The 18,790-nt window shown below is 42.2% G+C and overlaps 1 protein-coding gene across 1 annotated transcript; it reads right to left on the minus strand.

Annotated features, from left to right (window-relative positions):
- Window positions 1–5,010: 5,010 nt before the first annotated feature.
- Window positions 5,011–17,298, minus strand: LOC109426653 (collagen alpha-1(IV) chain-like). The gene is made up of 9 exons (XM_019702177.3): window positions 17,160–17,298; window positions 7,776–7,825; window positions 7,279–7,706; window positions 6,845–7,219; window positions 6,531–6,785; window positions 6,359–6,478; window positions 6,215–6,301; window positions 5,482–6,157; window positions 5,011–5,419 (listed from the first exon to the last, which is right to left on the minus strand). Exons 1-9 carry the CDS (start codon window positions 17,162–17,164, stop codon window positions 5,085–5,087), a joined length of 2,331 nt encoding a protein of 776 aa, XP_019557722.2. The 5' UTR covers window positions 17,165–17,298; the 3' UTR covers window positions 5,011–5,084.
- Between the last annotated feature and the right edge of the window lie 1,492 nt (window positions 17,299–18,790).

The raw sequence follows: 18,790 nt of genomic DNA on the forward strand, positions 1-18,790 counted from the left end.
TAAGTCCCACTCCAAACAACCCACCCCTCCACCACGACACCACGATAAATCCGGTCGTCAAGGAGCAAACACAACACTACCGTTCAGAACTCCCCGGGTTGGAGCCCCCTCAGACAAAAAACTCTGGGTTTGGGTCCCAACTTTCCACGAGAACGCAAACCATCGAGCGCCTCGGGCTTACCCAAGGATTAATTACCCAGCCGACGAAACCACCCCGGCCGTGGGCGCCTCGGACCCCCCGGACTTTCCGGGATCCGAGCGGTAAGGCCCACCCCAAGCGGCCCTCCCACCCAACCACCACGCCATCGCGATCAAGCCGGCCGATCTAGAAGGAAAGGGTGGTCCCGCTTCGGGCGCCCGCACAACCCATCCAGCCATTACGTCACCGCGACTAACCCGGTCGAATAAGGAGGAGAGGGTGCCCCCACAACGGGTACCCACATAACTAACACCACCCCACAAGGCCCCCCGGGTTAGGGGCCCCCTCAGACGAAAAACTCTGAGGTTGGGCCCCAACCCCACACAAGAGACAAACCGTTGGACTCTCCGGAGCCCCCATCAACCAAACATTCAAGCGATGAAGCCACCCCTGGTCGTGGGCACCTCGGACCTCCCGGTCTCCCCGGGACCCGAGTGGAAAGTCCCACCTCAAGCGACCCACCCAACTACCATGTCACCGCGACCAAACCGGTCGATCAAGAAGGAAAGGGTACCCAGAAAAACTCTGGGGTTGGGCACCAACCCCCCACGAGAACGCAAACCACGGAGCACCTCGGGCTTCCCCATGGACCAACCACCCAACCAACGAATTCATCCCGGTCGTGGGCACCTCGGACTCTCGGACTCCCCGGGACCCGAGTGGTAAGCCCCACCCCAAGCGACCCAGCCACTCAACCAGCACACCCCTACGACCAGCCCGGTCGGATACGAGGAAGAAGAGACCCCACTCCGTAGCGGACACCCAGTCATGGCAACCGAGCTAGCGAGGCCCTCGGGCCAAACAACATCGACAGCAACAGACAGCGAGACATACCCCAAAACAATGTAGCAATTGAAACTCTGTATCTTTTCTCTCCCGGTGAGCCCTTCTGACTCACCAGATTTTAGAAAAGAGACGAACCAGCCAACAAGGGCTGAAAGTCTCTATAATAAAGATAAATCTATCAATCAATGTTGCGGCTTTTTTGTAGGATCCGACTTCACTCCGAGAATGCAGACTAGACTGTTCGAAATGGAGCTGACAATCGTTGCCTCACGGCAAGCACGAGACTCACGAGAGGGTCAGAGGCCGCTTAGGAAGAGCGCTCTGATTTGTCCTGCGTGGAATACCCTCTTCACACTGCGACATCTACCATGGAACCAGAGTCCACTCATAAGGAGCATTCCAAGCCGTGCAGTGATGATCTACCAGCAGGGATTTTCAGACATTTCGGCTCGCGGTGCACTTTTTGAAAATAAATCGCTCCGCGGTGCACATGATTATTATTGTTAAAAAGAAGAATTCGAAATTCGTCAAAAAAGCTGTCGAATTTTTCATAGCAGTTCCAAAGTGCATTCACTCGTCATAAGAGTGTATGCACTTTGGAACTGCTATGAAAAATTCGAAAGCTTTTTTGACGAATGTGGAATTGTTTCTTTTAACAATAATTAACATGTCACCGCGGAGCGATTTATTTCCAAAAAGTGCACCGCGAGCCGAAATGTCTGAAAACCCTTGGGCAAGAGAGTTGGGGATCGAATTTGCTCCGCAAAAAACTCAATTGGTTGTGTTTTCTAGAAAGCGGAATCCAGCCCAATTGAAACTTAGTCTCTTGGAAACAGAAATCGACCAGTCTTTGATTTCGAAATACCTTGGGGTCTGGTTTGATTCAAAAGGCACTTGAGGTGCCCAAACTAAGTATTTGCTGCTGGTCAGACGGCTTGTTTACAGATTTTAAAGCATATTCGCTTTAAATTTACATGCATCTGCTATAAATCATGCCAGCCACTCTCCGTCATCAGCTAAACGAACGGCTGCTCGCAGCTCTGTGGTGGTTTCCCCGTTGTCTCTCTGCAACAGCCGGAGCATGTCGGGAATGCGTGCATTATGGTAGAAGCAGTTTAACTTTGGCTGTCTACTCTTCAATAAGCTGAGATAGTTGAGAGAGCTCAGGCGTGCTACTCACACCGCAAGGATCTGAGTTTAATTCTCCTCGGAGTTCATTTTACTTTATATTTTCTAACAAATATCTGCAATGTAATTTTAAGATCGCACAAAAATTTCCATCATATATGACGGGGTCCTTTTCTTACATTCGATCCGTCATAATTTTACAGGTTTTTTTTTCGAACTGTGTAATAAAATTGGAACGAATTCAGTACCGTTGTTTGCGTATTGCCCTTGGCTGTATGCACTCATCGCATAATGTGAGCCTAGAGGACCTGACAGGGGTGAAGCCTCTCCAGAACCGCCTCTGGGAGCTCTCGCTAAGGTTACTTATCAAGTGTGGAGTGAGCAACACACTAGTTATCGAAAACTTCGAAGAAATGCTCAATCTGAACACTCAGTCAAAATGTATGAGAATCTATCATTTCTATATGTCATCAGATATAAGCCTCGCAGATTATAATCCTCCTCGTGTACACTTCACCAATGACAGTTCCTCTGTTAAATACGATCTGTCCATGAAACAAGCTCCAACGGATCCGGAAACTTGGACATCGGCTAACGGCAACTCATAATGGACCCCCAATCGGACTGGAAAAGGAACAGGAGCCACACATCAACATCCTCGTGCTCATCATTCTACCATGGACAGGGTAGAAAAGTGACAGCAGCGCAAAAGGCAAACCAGTTCGATATAGTACAATTACAATAGAATACATTCAGGCGCTGTACAAAGCGTAAGTGCAGCCGCCAATTGGAATCGCTCACGCTGTGCCCTAGTGGACAAAAAGATCTGTAAATTAGGTTAAGTGATTGAAGAATAAAGTTTTACGTATTCAGCAGCGGACCTGGTGTGATGGTTAGAACACTTGACTATCACGCCGAGGACCTGGGATCGAATCTTGGGTTCTTCCTTCGGAAGGGAAGTAAAGCGTGGGTCCCGAGATGAACTAGCCTAGGGTTAAAAATCTCGTTAATACAGATAAAAAAAATGCCCGTGCTGAGGGTGACGGATTCAATTCCAGGTAATTTCTGGAATTTTTCGTTATGGAAATATCCTTGACTTCCTTGAATATCCTTGAAAGTATCTTCGTGCCTGCCATACGATATACAAAAGCAAAATGATCATTGGCAGAAGAAGCTCTCAGTTAGTAAGTGTGGAAGCGCCCATTGATCAAGCTGAGAAGCAGACTCCGTCTCAGTGGGGACGTAACGACAAAAAGAAGACCCATTGATCATTCGGCCTAATGGCCATTCGTCTAAAAGACTTTCGCTAATGACCTTCGCCAATGACCTTCGGCCGAATGACCTGACACTCTATATATCATATCTTTTTAATTTATTTAATATTCAACAATCTCACCGATAAACATCCGTTTTAGTGTCCAATGATTATGTCCTCCTAATCGACGCGAACCGAAGCGGCACCTACCAGATATTTTATTGAAACTGTATCCCATTCTAAAAATCACTTGAACAACCTTTAAACACAAAGTCTCGTAAAATATGTTTTATTGCAATTTATCGTTATGTTACATGAAAAACACAAATTTAAATCCAACTTGGCTTTAATGTATTATTTCCCCGAATTCACCCATTAAACAACTTACATTGAACACCGATTTATTTATTGGCAGTAACCACACACGTCATGTTGGTACAATCAGATCAAAAAGCCATCCGGATAGGTTAGCGCGACACTTACCTGCACGCAATAACATCGACAACAACAGCAGCGTCGTCTACAACGTCCGTCGTCACCATCATCGTCCGCGAATGATGAAATGCAACCAAACGGAGGCCATTCAGTACAAGTCGCTGTTGTTGTCGTTATTTGTAATCGACTGTTACCTACCGGTAATTGTATCAAACCGTGTTGTCTTGTGCAGCGGGCATGTGTGCAGGTATGATTCAGAGCCACTTGGTCGCTTGGCCTTTTAGGAATCCCGTGTCAAGAGTCCACCTAACCCAGATGGTAACGTGCCCTTTTATAATTCTTATGCTTGCCTTCTCGTGTTGCGTTTGTGTTGTGCTGCCGTGTCGAACCTTACGAGGTTTCATTGAAGAAAAATAATGTGTTTTAACCTCATAAATTTCTAGGCTGTATACCAAGAGCAAGAGTAAGCCAGCGATCGTCGTGGGGCTGCTGATGCAGGGACGTGACTTTGAGTCGGAGCTGGCCAAAGCCAAAAGTCAATCTCATAAATTGTGATCTTGAATCGTTTATGGTTCTTGAAGTGGGTAAGTGAGTAACAATCGGGTTGTTTTTCCTCGTTTTTTTTCACGGAGCAGCTGAACCAAGAGTTTTTTTTTTGTAAGTGCTTGGTATTTGAGGTAGGGCCCATATAGCCGAGGCGGTAAACGCACGGGTATTCAGCATGACCATGCTGAGGGTGACGGGTTCGATTCCCGGTCGGTCCAGGATCTTTTCGTAAAAGGAAATTTCCTTGACTTCCTTGGGCATAGAGTATCTTCGTGCCTGCCACACGATATACACATGCAAAAATGGTCATTGGCAGAGGAAGCTCTCAGTTAATAACTGTGGAAGTGCTCATAGAACACTAAGCTGAGAAGCAGGCTTTGTCCCAGGAGGACGTTACGCCAAGAAGAGAGAGAGAGAGGTATTTGAGGTCTGAGAAAAGTCCGAGAAGGGGTCATTTTAAGCATGAAGTGTAATTGAAGGCCGAAGTTAGAAAGTTGTATATCACATGTAGTTGAATCGGCGTACGCCTGGAATCTGTTTGTAGAATTTCATACCTCTAACAACATTCATAAGTAACGGATAGAAACTGATCCTCATAACATCAATTTGCAGAACAGTAATATAATTTACATTCACATAGAGCAAAGAAATCTGGTGAAAGTTCATTATCCTCAGAATTTATTGTATTTAACCAGCAATTAGCGGTAAGGAAATTAATAGCTAATCTACGTACTACTAATACACCGGCCCTTTAGTCTGTTGATTGGCGCGGAAGCTTTGTGCAGCAGCTGCCGCAGCCATGTAACAATCATTAGGGCATACACCCGGAACACCTTGGGCGCCTCGCAGGCCTGGTACACCTGGTTTTCCTGTTTCTCCCCGTTCTCCTTGACGACCAGGTGACCCTTGAACTTCGCGACCCGGAGGACCTGGTGGACCCATGGCTCCAGGATGACCATCTCGTCCCACGCCATCATATCCTGGTCGTCCCTCTAATCCAGGCTCTCCACGTTCCCCAGGAAGGCCTGGAACACCAGGGTTACCGGACTCTCCAGGGTAGCCACGATCACCTGTAGAACATATACCATATTCAGTTAATTGAGATGTTACAATAACAAATTCCTTCGCTTACCTGGTGGACCCGGATATCCTCGATCACCCTTTGGTCCAGGTTTACCGGGTAATCCTGGTTTTCCAGTTTTAGATACTCCTGGAGGCCCAGGAGGTCCAATCAATCCCTCAGTTAATTCTGCAAGCTGATCCCGCAGCACAGCTGCACAAATGTCCCGCACCTCAGACTCGGTATAACTTCTCCCTGGTAATCCGGGAAGTCCTGGAGCTCCTGGTTGCCCGGGAACACCCGGAGACCCTTGCATACCTGGAGCACCGTCTTGCCCGGGAACACCCGGCAGCCCTGTTCCACCTTCTGGACCTCGATCGCCACCGGCTCCTCGTTCTCCGGGAAGCCCAGTGTAACCCACAGGGCCCCTATGACCATATGACATGAAATTTTCAAAATATCTGCCTCCACCTGACGAGGAACCTTCTCCTGCTGGTCCTGGAGGACCTGGAGGCCCCGGTGGACCTGCAGCTCCTGGTACGCCAGGTGCCCCACGTGGCCCAGGAATAGTTACTCCCAAATTTCCGGTAGCGTAACTGCTCTCTGTTGCAGGTGCTCCCGGTATTCCTGGGGGTCCTGCGGGACCAGGCAAACCTGGCAACCCTTGAATACCAGTTGGTCCCCGTACTCCACTATCACCCTTGTCCCCCTTTTCACCTCGTATTCCAATTGCAGCAGTTACATCTCCCTGGAAAATAAATTATGATTCAACTGAGCGTTATTACAAATCTAAAACGCTTATTACCGGTTCTCCTTTTTCACCCTTCCCTCCAGGGATACCTGGTGCGGATACCCCAGCACGACCAGGCAATCCAGTGTCTCCACGATCTCCCTGAAAAGACATTTCGAATGACAACATACTTTTGATCTCTAATACACATTTCCTTACCTTTTCTCCTCTCAACCCTAGTCCTGGTGGCCCTTCTGGACCCGGAAATCCAGGAACACCAGGTTGACCTCGAATCGACTCACCTCGTAGCCCAGGAGGTCCCAACTCGCCTTGCTCCCCCTAAAAAGAATTATTTACAACACATACTCAAAAACTACACCACGTTCCTCACCTTCTGTCCCTTGATTCCAGCTCCGGGTGGTCCTTGTGGACCCGGTAAACCAGGTGGCCCAATCACTGTAACGCCACCACCAGCCATCGCTACACCTGGTTCTCCCTTTTGTCCCATTTCACCTCTATCACCCTTGACGGAAATCCCTGGTGGACCTTCCAGTCCTCGTGGCCCAGGAGGACCCCGCCTTCCGTTGGAACCGGGTTCTCCCTTGGACCCTGGCAAACCTGGAGAACCTGGACGACCAGGAGCTCCCTGAAATAAAAAAAAAGTCATATACGAGCTACCGATCAATGCTGATCATCCCAACTCACGTCCGTTCCATTGTACCCTGGAGGGCAAACCGCATTGCAATCGGCTTTCGGTTCTTCTCCATGAGGCGGTCGGTGTCCCACATGTGCCACATCATACAGCGGCAACTCGTCGCAATTTCCCCGAGCAGGACGTGTTGGATCACAGTTCATCACCATCCACTGGAGGTCTACGGTAGGGGACTCCGGCTCCATAACCGATGTTTCCGCGTACCGGGACATCGAAACGAATCCATTATTGGTATCGAAACGTCCTCGTGCTTCCAGAGGGGCATTAAGATTTCCTTCCACATCCCGTACCGGTTGACAGTCAACCCAGAGATTGAGGTAGTCGTTCGTTACTCCCAGCATGATCTTGTGCCAGCGTTGATCGAATAACTGAAACAAGCGTACAATGTTGATACGGTGTTGTTCCAAAACAATATTGCTCAACTTACCGCCGAATGATGGTACTCCACAACCTGCAGATCTCCCTCCAAGCCAGGCAGCCCGATCTCCAACGTCTGCCGTCCAGGGTTCATCGTCACCGCCAGCTGACTTTCCTGGAGTTCGTTCGTTACCTCGAAAAGGTGCCAAGCCGACACCGGTTCACTCTCGGTCCTATAGGTACATTCCAACGAAAACTGATGGGGAAGTCCCATGGGGAAAGCTTCCACCGTGCGCATGGTAAGATTGGCTTCGTTTTCCAACCGGTAAGCCGTTTGATGCACATTGGTGCCCTCGATTCGGTACACATGGTGACTGTTGGATTGCAGCTGATCCAGGTGGAACTCGCGAATTAGGTCGAACGAACGGAGATCAACGTCGCCGGGTTTCCAGCGGCCACATGGTCCCTCGTCATAGTCTCCGAAACCGAAGATATCCTCTAAAATGTTGGAAGGAGGTTATTGGAATGGAATAACTATGGAAAATTATGGAACTTAAAGGTACTCACGTGCTAGAACAACAGCTATGTTCAGCTGTAGAAATAGGTACAGCCTTTTTCTGAAAATAAAATAAACAACGATCGGCTAGCGTGAGGAAAAACTGGGTTTGTAAGCACGACCACAAAGGGATTCTTGAAACTTTGAACGGGTCAAGCTAAGGATACAATGTAGAAAGAGTTGGAATAGAGGTTGTTCAAATGACGGATATTTTCAGGATGAATCCCAAAGCTTACAAGTCGGGCTGATGAGCGATCCGGCTGGATACCTTGAGTAAAGCTATTTAGCAAACAAATTCTTGCGAAATGCATGGTTTCCTTAACAATTAGGGGAAGAAGTAGCGAGTGGAGTAAAGAGGAATTTAGGACATGTTCAGGGGTGAGAGATGCCCCCTCAACCCCTTCTGGCTTGGACTTTCTAGAGCACAAGTCATCGAATCTACATGCTTAACTTGTGCATTTGAATAAAATTCATGCTTGCAGAGCCTCATGCAACTATGTGCTATCAAGTGGTGACTTCACTGTTTGCTTAAGAACCATAACGCCCCTGAGACCATTCGAAACACCTTAAAACGCTTCTGAATCTTCTTTAAAACACCCTGAAACCCTCTCTGATCCCATGTAACATACTTGAGACGCTCTGAAACTCCGAAAATTCCTGTAACTGTAACGCCTCGTGAAAACTCACTAAAAATCTCCTGAAATTTCTTTAAATATAACCGAAAACCCCCTAAGACCCCCTCGGACCTCATACAATGCACCTGAGACCCTCCGAAACCCCTAATACGCTCCAGTAACACCTCCGGAATAAGTGTGAAGAATAAGCTATAATTCAAATTCACGAATAAAAAAAACTAAAAAAAAAACCGGAACCCCCTGAAAATTCTCTCAAATTGCGCTGCCCTCCTTTTAACCCCCTAGCCACCGAGAAACTCCTTTGCAACCTTGAAATCCATTTAGGTTATAAACTGAATCCATTTACAGTAAAAAGTATATTTAAGCAGTCCTGATTGCTGATTTATTACCTCCGATTGATATTCACCATGAATCGGCACCAACATTTCAAAAGGGCGTAACTGCTTTTGCAACCAATGCCTTCTCATAAAGCTGTGGACCGTATCTCATCCCTCCCGAGCAATCCACTAGCACAAATAGAAAGATAAAATCCTCCTCTTTCGTTTAATGGATGTGAATTTCGTAAGATGAATGATATACGATGCACAGCTCTGTGAGAAGTAATTGATTGTAAAAGCAGTTACGCCCTTTTGAAATGTTGATGTCGGAATATCAATTGACATTTTTCGAAGACAGTCCGTGACATTTACCTGAAATATTTCTAGACCAACATGTGGAAAGAACAGGTATCCAAAATGTTAGAATCGAGAAAAACGCTTGCAAAGTTTCACAATCTAAAACTAATTCTTATTTAACACTTTCTGCGTGTGCACTCAATCTTTTTCGTTGTTTTAGAAAAAAAAACACTATCCTCTTGGTGATTTATTGTCAAATAGTACAAACAAGCGTTTTTCCTTGAAGACAATGAATGGAATGAAAATTACGCCCAAATAAAAACTCATTGGTCATTACGCCCGACACGCTACGCCGCATGGTCGTCAGCACTGGAATAACGCCTGGTCAATATTATCTAAAATCGATCGCTTTTGTTGTTACGCCCGAATAAATTTTGTATCGAAGTTAGTGGAACCTAATCCACTGCAATAAATTGATTTTGAAGCTTATTTCTTAACTAAAAGTAATTAATTGAACTTTATCTAAAATTGGACAATGGAAGAGGAAGAAAATTCTCTCTTGACGTTGCCTACGATGAGTGGTAAAAAAACAATGAGTAAAATCCAATGGAAATCAGATTTCTATTGAAACCTACATTATAGCTCAAATCTATGAACAACATCTCTTTACAGTATATGAAGTATCGTACAGCAAAGGAGGTAGTTGTCCTAGCCATTGTCCATGGAGCGCGTTGAAAAAATATAGCTGTAGCACCGATGGAGAAGCGTCGGCAGCCCTTGTCGCCTTTCCTGTGCACGGACCTGGTTCCCAATATCACCTTTTGCTAAATCTATCTGTTGTAACCTATGCCGGTTTATAGATTTGAGACCATTCGCTAACATTTTTATGAAGCTTTACCAGCGGCATGTCATCCAATCCATCTCCTTTGGAGAAAATAAATCCTGAATAGACAGTGAAGCCATATGATCGCTACTTATTGCAGTCAGTTAGCGACTTAATTGAATTTTAAAATGAAAAATGCACGATTTGATCTTGGGCGTAAGAGCCATCCGTGCGCAAAAAGAGCAATAAGTGCACGACGGAGTTCCACTCAGACATTTTGACGGGTGCCGAAGTACGACGTAATGACGAAGGCTTTTCAATAACGGTGTAAGTAGTTTGGGGCAATTTTAATCAAAAGTGGGAGTAAAAGTTTTGTGTAAATTTGATGAATATGAATGGCGAGATGCTATTTTCTACTGTTTATTCAGCAGTATTAACTATTTTGAGCATTTTTGTGATTTTTTTCAAAGGCGCAAGATCTTTGGCGGAACAACCAAATGAAGTGTTCAAAATCAGATGTGGAAATCCGCCTTTATTTAAATTATTGTTTTCCAGAAGTGGAAACTTATTTTTGAGGAAAAATCATATGTTTTTGAAAGTAAAAAAAAAAGAAAATCGGGTTAAGTACTGTCCCTTTGAATTCCACTAAGAATTTGCATCCTTTGACAGATACGTATTTCGAACTCAACTGTAAGGTCGTCTTCAGTGTCTTGTACTTGACTCGACTGTTTTTGAGTTGTTCATCAAATTATGCTAAAAGTGATCTGTTTACACTTTGACTCTTCCGCCCTTTTCAAATGTTGGTCTAGAATATGAAAAAGAGCGGCTTTCCCGTGACTTTCTTGTCGAACTGGTCTAGCCGCACAAGTTTTTCATATGCCATATATTTACCATATACCATATAAGCAAATCAGATTCAGCTCCTAAGATGAGCCGCAGGCGATTGAATTTAGATATGTCGAAATGACATTTTTAGCATTGGTATTGGTGTCTTCTGCAAAAGAGTAGAAAATGTATTGATGGAATTGGAACGTGGGCCGGACAAACTATCACTTTATTAGCTCAGCTCCAGGAGTTATGTATCAACTTGCAACGAGAAATATTGGAAATTTATTCCTGCAGCATTATCCTTGGAGAAACCCATAGAAGAATTACAGGAGGTATTTCGGAGGACTTCCTAAAAGGACCCGAGGAAAACAGATTGCTGGAATTCCTCATGCAATTACAGCTGAGATTACTCCATAAGTTCCTGCGAATTTCTTGCAGTGATTCTAACAGAGATTCTAAAAGAATTCATCCAAGAACATTTTTTCAAATTTCCATTGCAGCTCTCGTAAGAAATCCACTGGTGATTTCTTTGAGAATTCTCGCTGGGATTGTTTCAGCAATGCTGCCAGGATTACTTTAGATGATTATGGAGGAATTCTCCAGAAAATGTTTCTGGGATTCCTTTGCCAATTCCTGCTGGAAATCCTCCAGAAATTCTTGAAGGTTTCTCAAGAGAAATAACTGGAGAAATGCTAACTGGAAATGTCCCAGAATGACCCACTAAGAATTCGTGGAGAAATCCTTGTAGAAATGCCTGAATGAATTCTAGCAGGAATTTCTACTGGCATTCCAAGAAAGTTATCTAAAGATATTCTTAAGGAAACTTCTTGAGCAATCCTAGGAAGAACTTTTATAGGCATGTCTGACGGAATACTTTAGTTATCTCCAATCCTTTCTAAAGAAATTCTTTCAAATTTTTCCCAAGGATGTTTTCATCAATTCATCAAATTTTTTTTCCAAACAATATCACTATAATTCCTCCAGTGATCTTTTCTGGGGTTCCTCCGAATTGCTCTTGGATTTCTCCAGGAATTCCTGCCAAAACTATCCAGTTTTTTTTCCTGTGACTCGTGAAAGAATATCTCGATGAATTCCTCCATGAATTGTTCTTGATATTTCTCCGCAGATTTCTCCAAGGGTTTTTACAGGATTTCCTTTATTATGCTCGATGGAATTCCGTCTACAATTCCGTCAAGCATGCTTGCTGGCATTCCTCAAGAAATACCTCATGTTCTTCCTGCTGGGATTTTCAAAGATTTTCTCAAGAAATTCTTTCTGTGGTTTCTCTAGACAATTTTTTAAAGAAATCCTCCAGGAATTCCTTTGGGATGATACCTCCCGGAGCTCTCCAGCAATCCAGAGATCATATAAAAAAGTTAATTTCAAATTGTAATAATGAGCACATTTATTTGAAATTATATTGGAATCAATATAAGATTGCGGAAATTGGAATCAATATTTGATGCATATTTATATTTGCTTAAAATTCGCGACTTTCAAGAGTTAGTGATTGACATAGTGGTAGAATATCTGATTAATTAATGAGCTGAAGGAAGAATATCTAGACTTGTTAATGTTCTTTTTTAAATTTGACTTTGGGAAAATGGAATCGTATATATTTCCAAGCAAGGTTATAAATAGAAGTTATGTTACATGACAAATGAATTCGCCTGAAATTGTTTTCATAAAATATACGTATATGGCCTCTAAATTTGTGCGCATAGCACATATTTGATGCATATTATACATTCTGATTTGGACCGATAAGAATTCACTTAGCACAGTTGTAGCAGAGTTATGTGAATCAATTTGTTGATCTTGATAGAATTTCTCCAGCAGTTCCTGCTGTAATACTATCTCAGTTAAGTTCCCCAGGCATTTATCCAGAGGTTTTGCTCTTAGTATTCCTACTGAAAATACTCTTGCGATTATTTAGAAACTCCCGGAACTGCTTTGGGGATTCCAGATATTTCTAACCTGCTTGGTTACTCGCTGGTGGTGATCAAACGATATACTTTTCAAAGTTTGACTTCGCCTAATTTTTACTTTCAAGAATTCCTCTTGGCATCCCTTTCAAGATTTTCTTCAGGAATTCCTCTAGGAAACCCTCTAGGAATGCCACCTGGGATTCCCACAGAATAAGGCATTTTTAAAGATTTGGAATTTTCTCATGAATGCCTACTAGGATTCCTTCAGGAATTGCTCATAACGTTCCTGAAGAAACTTTCCGAGCAGTCCTCCATGAACTCCTCCTGGGATTTGTCCGAGCATCTCTCCTAACGTTCACATTATTTCCAGGATTTATCCAGGAAGTCCTCTCGATGTTTCTGCTCCAATACAATGATTTTTTTAAATAGTAAATTTCCTTCAAGGGTTGCTCCAGGAATTCCTAGTAGAATTTCTCCAGGAATTCTTGTTAAGATGTCTCAAGCATTTTCACCTGGAATATCTCCAATGATTGCTTTTGAGAGTTATGTAGGAGTTCCTGGGTAACCCAGAAAAAAATACAGGTGAGTTTTTACCGGAAATTTTTGGATGAATCCCAGCAGCAGTCTTGTAGCTATCTTTGGAGAAATATCTGCGTGAATTAAAGGAGAAATTCTTGGAGAAACATTCAGTGTACGCCCAGGAGGAATTCCAACAGAAATTTTTGGAGAAATTTTCTTGGAATTTCTCTAGGAATGCCTGATTAGATTCCCTCAGATATTTTCGCCAATGAGTAACTCTCGCTGCTGCCGGGGCCCGTGGCGCAGTGGCTACACGTTCGGTTCATAAGCGGATGGTCATGGGTTCGATCTCAGCCCCGGCACTTCGTCAGCTGCTCTTCCCCCCAAAAGCGGCTGGCACTTGACCCTCTTCTGAGCTCTCATAGCTCAAACGGACCCGGATAATTGGATATCGGCGAACGGCAATCCATAATGGACGACCCCCAATCGGAGAGGAAAAGGAACAACAGCCACACATCATTTCATCATTGTGCTCTTGGATAGGCGCGTAACATTGCAACGTCTACTTGTCTTCGACATTCTAACCGGTGCTATTGACTGTCCTGCACTTCTGGAACAAATTCCTTTTTACGTTCCTCCGCGACAACTTCGATATGTTCCTGTGCTCGTTGTTCCTTTTCACCACTCTAACTATGGTTATAACAATCCCATTATTTCTTGTATTCGCGCTTTTAATGTTGTTTGTAAAGAATTTGATTTCGATATGTCCAAAAATGTTTTGAAAAACCGAATAAGAAGAATTGTTTAGTCTTAAGTAATTGTAAATTAGCATTAAGTAATTCAGTCTTTACGATATATTTCGAAGACGGTGAAATAATAATAATAATAATCATTGTGCTCATCATTCTACCAAGGACAGGGTAGACAAGTGAAAGCAGCACAAAAGAAAACCAGTTCAATATAGTAGAATAAGAATAATAGAATTCATTTAGGCGCTGCAGAAAGTGTAAGTGCAGCCACCAATTGGAATCGCTCACGTAGTGCCCTAGTGGACAAAAGAGCTGTAAACAGGTTAAGTGATTAATAATAAAAAAAATCTCTCACTGAAACCGGCCCAAAAATGTTTAAGGTGGTGATTTTCTGGAAATCCTTCCCAAAAAAGTAAGAAAAATGTTTTTGGACACTCAAATTTATGAACTCACTTTAGTTAGAGCTACATAAAATTTTGCAGCCTCCTCGATTTTGGTCAATTGTTGGCTCATTTAAACCATTATAACTTGTACATTTCTTTAAAAATCAATTAAAAACGAAATGTTGTTAAAAAGAGGAAATATAGAGGTACCTATTTTGCCAAGTAACATTTCATGCTTTATGCTGCTGTTTTAGCAGCTTGCATGACCAATTTTATAAAACTGTCAATAAAGCTACGGATTCCATCAAAACCTTTTGACAATCGCTATAAACGCCCTCCTACCCAGTGGACCACACGTATAGAGGTTTTCAAAGCTACATGCAGAGCAACAATAAGTCTCAAATAAAACCAGCATGTTGCTCTATTTTGCTCGAACAACTTTTGAGGAAAAAATAAAATTTCAGACAAAACAAAGATTTTTCAACCAATTCGACAACAAACTATCCTCTCGCAATGGAAGTTCAAGAAAGGTTTTTGAAGCGTGCACGCATAAAATTATCATGGTAAGTATTATTGAGTTGATTTTTTTCTATTCCCTGTTTCATAGCAGTGTGAAGAATTAGCCTTAGTTAAAATTCACGAATAAAAAGAAACAAAAAAAAAGTTTCATAGCAGTGGAGAAAAGTTAGAAATTCCAATATGGCAGCAGCAACTTGTCGCGAAAAAAAGTGTGTTCCACAATAAATCTAATATCCCTGTGACACTCAATAAAAGCAATTGATCGAGCAAATAATGTAATAAGTTCGCAACACATCCATCTATGGATTTGGCTATTTCTTAAAAGATGGCGCTCAAATCGATCATAAATGACACTTCACAATGATCGGCAACTGATGGCAAAAATAAAAAAAAAAACTATGGTATGTTTCAGCGTATTATGATTGATCATGTAGAAATTATTAAACTGTCGTTTGAGGAAGAATTCAGAAAACGGTGTATTACTAATCAACAATAATTCAAACCACTAATGGATTTGATTATGATTAGCAATAGTGTTGGTCACCTTATATGGCATAGTCATCAGCTAGCATGCCATCAACACAGTGATATCTTTTTAAAGGTTTATTTTAAAGCACCCTTGACAGCTGTCATAAAGCCTTTCAAAATTCCAGTAAGCTGCTGTGTTAGGTAGTATTGGTGCTTTATAGAACGCTTTTAGTATACAATAAAAGCTATACCGCTGGCATTGACAGATGCCGGTATAAATGGTTCATAAAACTAAAATAAATCCAATGAGCTCGGAAATGTTACTTGAATTACCTGCAAGATTACCTGGTAAATTCCACAAGGAATTCCCGAATAAATTTTAGCAAGAATTTCTTACGGAATCATAAGTGAGCAAAAGAGTGTTAGTGCCAAAAATCGACTTTCGAGTAAATGAGGTTTTAAGTTTGTCATCAATTTTTCATCCCATACAAAATGTACGAAGTTTCAAAATCGACCCAATTTTCTCCGATTTATTGTTATTTTTCTATTCATCGTAAAAATAATGTTAAAGAGTTCCTGAAGGCTTGAAATCTGACAATTTTTTTGATATACTCAACTCAAAATCGACAAAATGGTCACTTACACCCCTTTGCATCTGGCACCTCAAGAAGAATTTCTGCTATTCAAATAAAAATGTCTAGAGGAATCCTTGTAAAACTTTTTTGAAAAAAAAATATCTGGAGAAATCTCAACAAGATTTTTTTTCGAATAATTGTGATCAGTTTCTTACCTTTCAATTCCGCCCTATTTTGCTTATGCTTTGACAGACACGCGTATTTCGACTATCACTTGTAATCTTCCTCAGTGTCAGTTATCCACTGATTTTTTGTATTTTCTACACAAAATCGGTTCTGGAATCCTGAAGGACCAAATTTGGCCTCGAAACTGTGATATATCTATTAGTTTTCTAGATAATTGAAAAAAAAAAATGACCTATTCCAGTATTTTTGGGTTGGATACTAAAATAGGGACTATTATTGCAGAGGGACCTATATTGCGCACTTCTCCTGTAACTCAGTCAAAGCCATATCAATTGACATATATTTTTGAACGCTACTGCTTACAATTTCAAAATAAAATTAGTCATATTTTATGAAAATGATTAAGCGCCTAAAATTGGTTTCCTTTACCCAAACGGTCAAAACTACATTAAAAAAATCTAAAAATGAAATGAAATGTGGATGCATAGCCAATTGACCATTGTTGCATTTAGGCAATTTTTTGGTAGTCATTCAATTCAATTTTTGATAGATTTGTCACTAAATATATACTATAGGCTTAAACATATTAAAAATTAATGCAATTCAGTATCAAAGTATTTATTTTATACAACACATTTCAGTATCATAATTGTCAACTTTCCCGCATCGGTTTATTTTTCACCTGAAGTAAGTTGCATAATATTCATTATGTAACTCATTTAGGTTGCATAATGAACGTTATGGAACTCAAATAAGTTATATAACAAAACCTATTTTCATTTTCAAGCACTCTTCGTATTTAGTCTCGTGCTTAAAAATCTATATTGTTGTAACAGTTTTTATAAATAACAATTTATTTTTCAAGACATAACGAAACAATCCTTTTATATCTCTAGTCACTGACATGCACAAGTTACGCTTGTTAGAAGTTATGGAAAATGTACTGATAGAAAACATCACAAGGCTTATCCCGAATAGTGTTGTTCAAACTGCGCCCCAAGTTCTGCGTGTGTAGAGCGCCGAGGGTCCGCCTCGATATCAGAGAGGCTGAAGCAATCCAATGTCGCTTTCCGACATCCCATTCACAAATATAAGACCCTTGTAGTTGCCATGAAGCTATCTAACTTAAAAATCACTATATCACTTTAATACAAAGAGAAGAACACACCTCATTTTACAATTTGATCACTGTTCCTACCGTGGCATATAGTACATTTCTAATGGCTGAACTCTAAACCGAATATATTAGAACGATTGTTCCGGAGTAGATGCAACCGACCCGAATCTCTAAAGCAAACTGGAACACCATCCAGAACATACCAAAAATGATACCCAAGAATATCTTCATCTGCTAAAGGCGAGAAATGCTCAGACCATATGTGAGAACTTCAATTGAAATACAATAAGATCAACTACTATAAATAGAATGAATCCAAAAGAGTTTAGCTCATCCCTCTGACCGACGATGATTAGAAATTTGACCAAGAAGATGGAAAAATGCCATTTGACTTTGAACTCCACTCGGCATCGCCACTTGAACTGCGCGCGGAGACGAAGAAAAGCAAGCAACAGAATAAATTAATAAAATTGCTCGACGCATCATTCAGCAGCCCATAAGGCGAGCCCATCGCGCACCAAATATCGTTTCGCCAATGTGTTTTCCAGATGTGTGATCCACTTTTTGATCTCACTCCATTCGATTGCTGGTTCCAATTCTGTTGGTGCTCAGTTAGTTGTTACAAAACCTTGCTCATGTTTTAAATCAAAAGCGAACCTAATCCGACACGATCTGTCACAGCCACCTTTCGAAGAGTTATTACGCCTGTTACCGAACGTAAACCTGTTGATAGTTCACACATTAAACCAGGTGGGTGTCACGCAGATCCTTGCACGCACTTGGGGACCCGTTCATAAACTACGTGGCATTTAAAAAGGTGGAGAGGGGTATTGCCAATGTCACATAAAAATATGTGGCCAATACTCTCCGCGGAGGAGAGGGGATAGAGATCAAATGAGTCTACGTAGTTTATGAACAGCACCTTAGGTACTTCACCATTTAAGCAACTCAAACTTCTCTAGTTCGGTTTTCATGCGGCGGCGGACAACATCAAATGATACAAATTGTTTTATGCCTGCGAGTACATGATTTGTGGGCGTGTGACTGTCTGTGACAACGATTAAAACAAAGTGTCTTTCAAACCAAAATCTTTGTTGCACTCTGAACAGGCGTAAAGGCAATGAGTTGTCTTTGTTTTGTTAGTATTGCGCAACTTTCCTACTACATTACAACTTGTTCCATCAGATTGCGAACTCGGAGAACTCGGAAAAAAGATTGGCTACATTATTGCATGTTGGGCGGATTCAATGGGGCAGTAAGAACTTTGCTCGTATGCTGTAGGGGTCAAGTGGTCATTAATCATACCTGTGAGGAGGGATTTCACAACGTTCTGGATCGTGGGCAAAATATCAATTGAATGTTTATATACACACACACACACACACACCGTTGTTGATTTATAGGTAACGATAGTTTGAATTGGTTGGAATTGAATGGATATTACACAATCATAGAGTATCTATGAGCTTGGGGTGGGGATTGATGCCATACTTTGACTACAAATTGTGCGAAATGATGAAAAAGGGCCATGTAACTGAAGCGGTTAACGCGTGGGTGCTTAGCAAGAGCCTTCTAAGGGCCTGTCCATAAACTACGTAGACTCTGAGGGGGGACGAGGGGAGGGTGGTCTGAGACGGCCAAAAATGAGTTTACGTAGTTTATGGACAGCGCCTAAGAGTATT

This window comes from Aedes albopictus, chromosome 2 (genome assembly GCF_035046485.1).
Source record: "Aedes albopictus strain Foshan chromosome 2, AalbF5, whole genome shotgun sequence".
Taxonomy (NCBI): Eukaryota; Metazoa; Arthropoda; class Insecta; order Diptera; family Culicidae; genus Aedes; species Aedes albopictus.